General features: G+C 35.5%; 1 protein-coding gene across 1 annotated transcript; it reads right to left on the bottom strand.

Annotated features, from left to right (window-relative positions):
• Positions 1 to 232: 232 nt before the first annotated feature.
• Positions 233 to 2,527, bottom strand: LOC123883452 (subtilisin-like protease SBT3). Its single transcript, XM_045932258.1, has one exon. It carries the CDS (start codon positions 2,525 to 2,527, stop codon positions 233 to 235), a length of 2,295 nt encoding a protein of 764 aa, XP_045788214.1.
• Between the last annotated feature and the right edge of the window lie 2,187 nt (positions 2,528 to 4,714).

The following is a 4,714-nucleotide window of genomic DNA, read 5'->3' as shown; positions in this document are numbered from 1 at the left end:
AGGTGTGTTAGCTGAGCATTGTGTAGAAATATTAGCACAAGTGTCTGAACTCTAAAACAAGAGTTAATCGTCTAAGTAGTTTATTCCTTAAATGAACAAACATGTCACATTGGTCAGAGCAAAATTGCTATTAAAATTTATTTTGCATAAATTTAATTTAATAATTATAAATGACAGATTTAAGTGATGATGAAATTTTGAGAAAAAAAACTTTTATTTGATATATAGTGATCTACAAATTGAAACTAGGGATGGTTACAACAATAGGACTCCTAACTACATGCTTGTCATCCTTCCAAGTAAGATATCCAAAAGATACTTTATTCTTTTGTATCATTCTTGGACCTTCAATGCTCAACTTGTAGCTTATCTTCTGGTTCTTCTTCTTGAACACCAACTTATTTGGGATAACGTTGATACGAAACCTTTTAATTGGTGTAATGCTAGCAACATACGTTGTTTGTCCTTCGCCAACATTAGTAACTGTTCTGTGAAAATGTTGGGTTGTCTTTGAAGAATTTCCAGCATTGAAAAAAGCAATAAAAGAAGGATAATTGAGATCTAATGAAGGTTTAGAGCAATCATTAACCGATGATCTTGTAATGGCAATGATGTTTTTTTGTGTGTAGTTAAGTGCACAAAGAAGATTAACATAATCTTGTACACCAGCATCATAAATAAGACCAGGGTCAAGTGCTCTATTAGGATTAACATGACCAGCTCCTAATGCAAGAGGTGTTGCTTTGTTACCTGTTCCAATGTCTGTGATATGTTCCTTAGTATTATCAAATATGTCTGATGTTGTCATTATTGCCGACCGGATAGCCGCAGGGCTCCAATCACCATGCGCGCCTTTTAAAAGCGCCGCAACACCAGCAATATGAGGGCATGACATAGATGTTCCGCTTGCAATATTAAACTTATTGAAGAATTTATAAGATACAAAATCAAACACAGGAATATTTGTGGGCCATGCTGCTAAGATTGATGTACCAGGACCTGTAATGTCGGGTTTCAAAACATATGGACAATTCTTTGAGGGTCCTCTTGAACTATAAATATCCACACTAGGCGCCGGTCTAACATCAAAAGATGTTATCTTGAAAGACATTTTTGCTATTGAACTTGAGTAAGAGGTTCTCTTGATGAAATCTTTTACAATCTCTCCATTTTTGGGGTTAATAATGATAGATGGGAATGGTATCGCACTTGACAATGAAAATTCATCAATTTGTAATGTGTTTGTTATGAGAACACTTCCAACAACTTTTGCTGCAATTAAATTCTGAATTGGTTTTACAAGATTATCAAAAGTTCCATTGTTAAATTCACAAACCACAATCTTGCTCTTTACTTTGATTAGTTTTTTAACATTGTCACACATACCCATGAAAACAATTCGAAAATTGCTAGTGGAGAATTTACCAGGATAAATAGAGAAGCCAGTGACTGAGACTCCATTACCAAGTGTAAGATTTCCATGAAATTCGCGATCTAAAGTACTAGCAGCAACAATTGTCTCCCATGGTATTCCATTGCTCTTCATAGTATTAAAGGAAGGTCCATCGTTACCTGCTGATGCAGACACAAAAATACCTTTTTCCATAGCTGCAAATGTTGCTATGGCAATACCATCTTTATACAAAGGCACATTGTCATAGCTAAATGACATTGAAAGAACATCAACACCATCTGATATTGCGGTATCAATTGCAGCTATTATATCTGATACAACCATATCTTCATTTGGTCCCCACACAGCCTTGTACATGGCTACTCTAGACAATGAAGCTATTCCCATTGCTGTTCCATTTGCAAAACCAAAGAAAGATGCACCATCTACTCTACTTCCAGCTGCTATTGATGAAGTGTGGGTCCCATGACCGGATGTGTCACGTGTCGTGTTAACAATTGTTCTACTAATGTTTGGATATTTCGCCAAGAATCCCTTGTTAAAGTACCTGGCTCCAATGAGTTTCTTGTTGCACAAAGATGAATTGTTGGTATTTTCAAATTGACATAATTGGCCTTTCCAATTTGAAGGCATTTTAGTCATTCCCTTATCATTGAAACTTTCACTTTCTGGCCAAACACCCGTGTCAATCACACCAACAATGACATCTTTGCCAAAATCAGAGGCTGGCCATGCCCCTTTGTAGGGATTAAGACCAAGGAATTTAGGTGAGTGTGTTGTGTCAAGCTTCAAGGATAAATCCGGTATTGATGAAATGTAACCAGGGGAGATTTTGAGAGCTTCATGCTCTTCAGGTGATAGATTTGCACTAAAACCATTCATAACATTGTTGTATGTATAAATGATTTTAGAAGATGTAGACTTGAAATTATTATTTGTAGGAGTAACTTGAGAAAGAGTGGATTCATACCAACTATGTTGATTTAAGAATATCGTTGGCATAGCTGATAAATTCATGTGAATGATATAATTATCAGAGTGAGCCAATGTAGAAACGATGTGAAGGCTTATGATATAATAGAACAACATGTGGAGACAAATATTGGAAGTCATGATTGAAAGAAATATGTTTTTATCGTAGATAGCTACCAACAAAATGTGTATAATATAGGCATATGAATGATTATAATGCTAATTTTACAAGGGCACGAAAAACACTGGAGTAAATTTTTTTGTCTACGATCCAATAAAAAAAATACTACTATAAAATGTATTTTATAACATTGATATTTTTCTCTAAATACATTGACATCTTTGGAAAATATGGATTTGTACTAAATTTAAAATTATTTCTAAATTATATTTACTTTTTTTTTACAGTATTTTAGTAATTATATTTACTTTTATTAATTAATAAAAAAATATTTTAGTAATTTATAACATTGAAAATTTTCTATGACTATTATAGAATGTATTTTACATTTTTATTCTTTTCAATTCATAATGGCGAGTTTCCTTTTTGTTTTTTGGTAAGTTTTGCGAGTTTCCTTTTTTTCTTTTTTGAAGAAGCTATATATATATATATATATATATATAAACTAAAAATAGTCTCCTCAGTACAAGGTGTGCCGAGATAGACGACCAAAGTTTACAAAGAAACAGAAAAAGAAAATACCAAAATCAAATTCATACAAGGCCCAAACATAACAAGAGATTAGACCGCCAACTATGGTAGTTTGAAGCCAAAGTAACACTCTTCGTCTTCATTCACCTATATGAAAAAAGCTTGATCTTGTCCAATAAGATGGAGACCTTCAAAGGAACCTCAGGATGCCAAATAAGATGCTCCACATCATCCATAATAATTGAATTAAGAGTAGTCAAAAGTTGGTAAGCTCCTCGAACAGTGTAGTCTGTGTCAGGGTCTGGCTGCCACTGCCACCGCCACCTATTTGAATATTGTGCCTGTAAGGAAATGATAGAAACTAAAATCTGACACTCCCTCAACATCTCCTCCTCCCACGCTGTCAACTTCCTCCGCCACTCCTAAGTCGCCCCATCCATCCCCCACCCTAAAGAGAACATCTCAACCACCATACGCAATTTGGTCTCTGATAAAGCATACAGACTGCCAAATCGCTCACATAAAGGAGTCCCATCCACCTAGGGGTATGTTCAAAAAAGAGTATCTGACCCGTCCCCCACCCTCCTAACAACATGCTCCCCGAACCATCCACCCCCTGGCTCACCAACACTCTCCCTAATGCTCGCTATCTCTCTCTACCACGAAGACCCTCTCCACCCTCCATCTCGCAATCTACCTCCCTCCACCCTATAACGAGCTGCCAACACTCTAAACCAAATCCCCTCTCTATCCCCTGACATCCTCCAACACCATTTACCTAAAAGTGCCAAGTTAAACTCTTGCAACTGCCTGACCCCAATCCTCCATACTCTTTACATAAACAAAACGTTTTCCAGATAACTGTTGGTAGTACAAAAGTAAGTATGTTTTTATCATCTCCACAGGGACTGGTGTGATATCGATGCCGTTCAACAATTAATATAATTTCAAGTAAAGGATTTTCAAAGATGTTTGATTACGAAAACGTGCGAAAACATAAAAGTAGTAAAGATGATTAATTTGACAGAGAGATTAAATTGCTGGGATTAGATTTCAATCACTCATTCATACATATTCCCTTAATCAGTTACACGGGTTCTAGTCATCTATCAATATTATCACGTATCGCTCGTCGAACATTTCCGTGTCCGGATAACGCCGAGATATCTATTGCACCTATTAACCTCCGATGTCTCGGATCGTCAATCAATACAATAGCATTAAGATTCGATACTCTAAGTGAATATTAAACCTAAATCTATGTCTAGAATTTAGAGTTCAATAGATATTATTCTAGTTCTTAGATTCAAAAAGTATATGTCTATAACAATTCAAATCAAAGATTAAAACAATGAAAACAAATATAATATCAATATTGAGAGACAACTAAAACCATATATAAAACCATGATAAATAGAAACACATACTAATAGAGTAATTTACACCTAATCCCAACAAAAGTGTCTTCAACTACTCATTACCATGATAGTTTTACACAAGTAAAAAAATAAAGATGAAATAACAACATCGGTTGATTTCTCGAACAGTTGGTGTGCATCCACATCGTTTCCTCCGTCGTTCTGTGCTTCACTCTCTCTGTGTTATGCGTTAAGCTCCTCTCCTCTGTTTCTTGAAGTGTTTTTGCGTTTTGTTGCAAGAGTGAATGATCCCCTTTA

This window comes from Trifolium pratense, linkage group LG5 (genome assembly GCF_020283565.1).
Source record: "Trifolium pratense cultivar HEN17-A07 linkage group LG5, ARS_RC_1.1, whole genome shotgun sequence".
NCBI classification, from domain to species: domain Eukaryota; kingdom Viridiplantae; phylum Streptophyta; class Magnoliopsida; order Fabales; family Fabaceae; genus Trifolium; species Trifolium pratense.
The sequence above is the reverse complement of the archived record's forward strand: the minus strand, read 5'-3'. Positions and strand labels throughout refer to the sequence as shown.

Coding starts and splice junctions, on each gene's coding strand:
- LOC123883452 (XM_045932258.1), bottom strand. CDS start 2,527: ATGACTTCCAATATTTGTCTCCACATGTTGTTCTATTATATCATAAGC.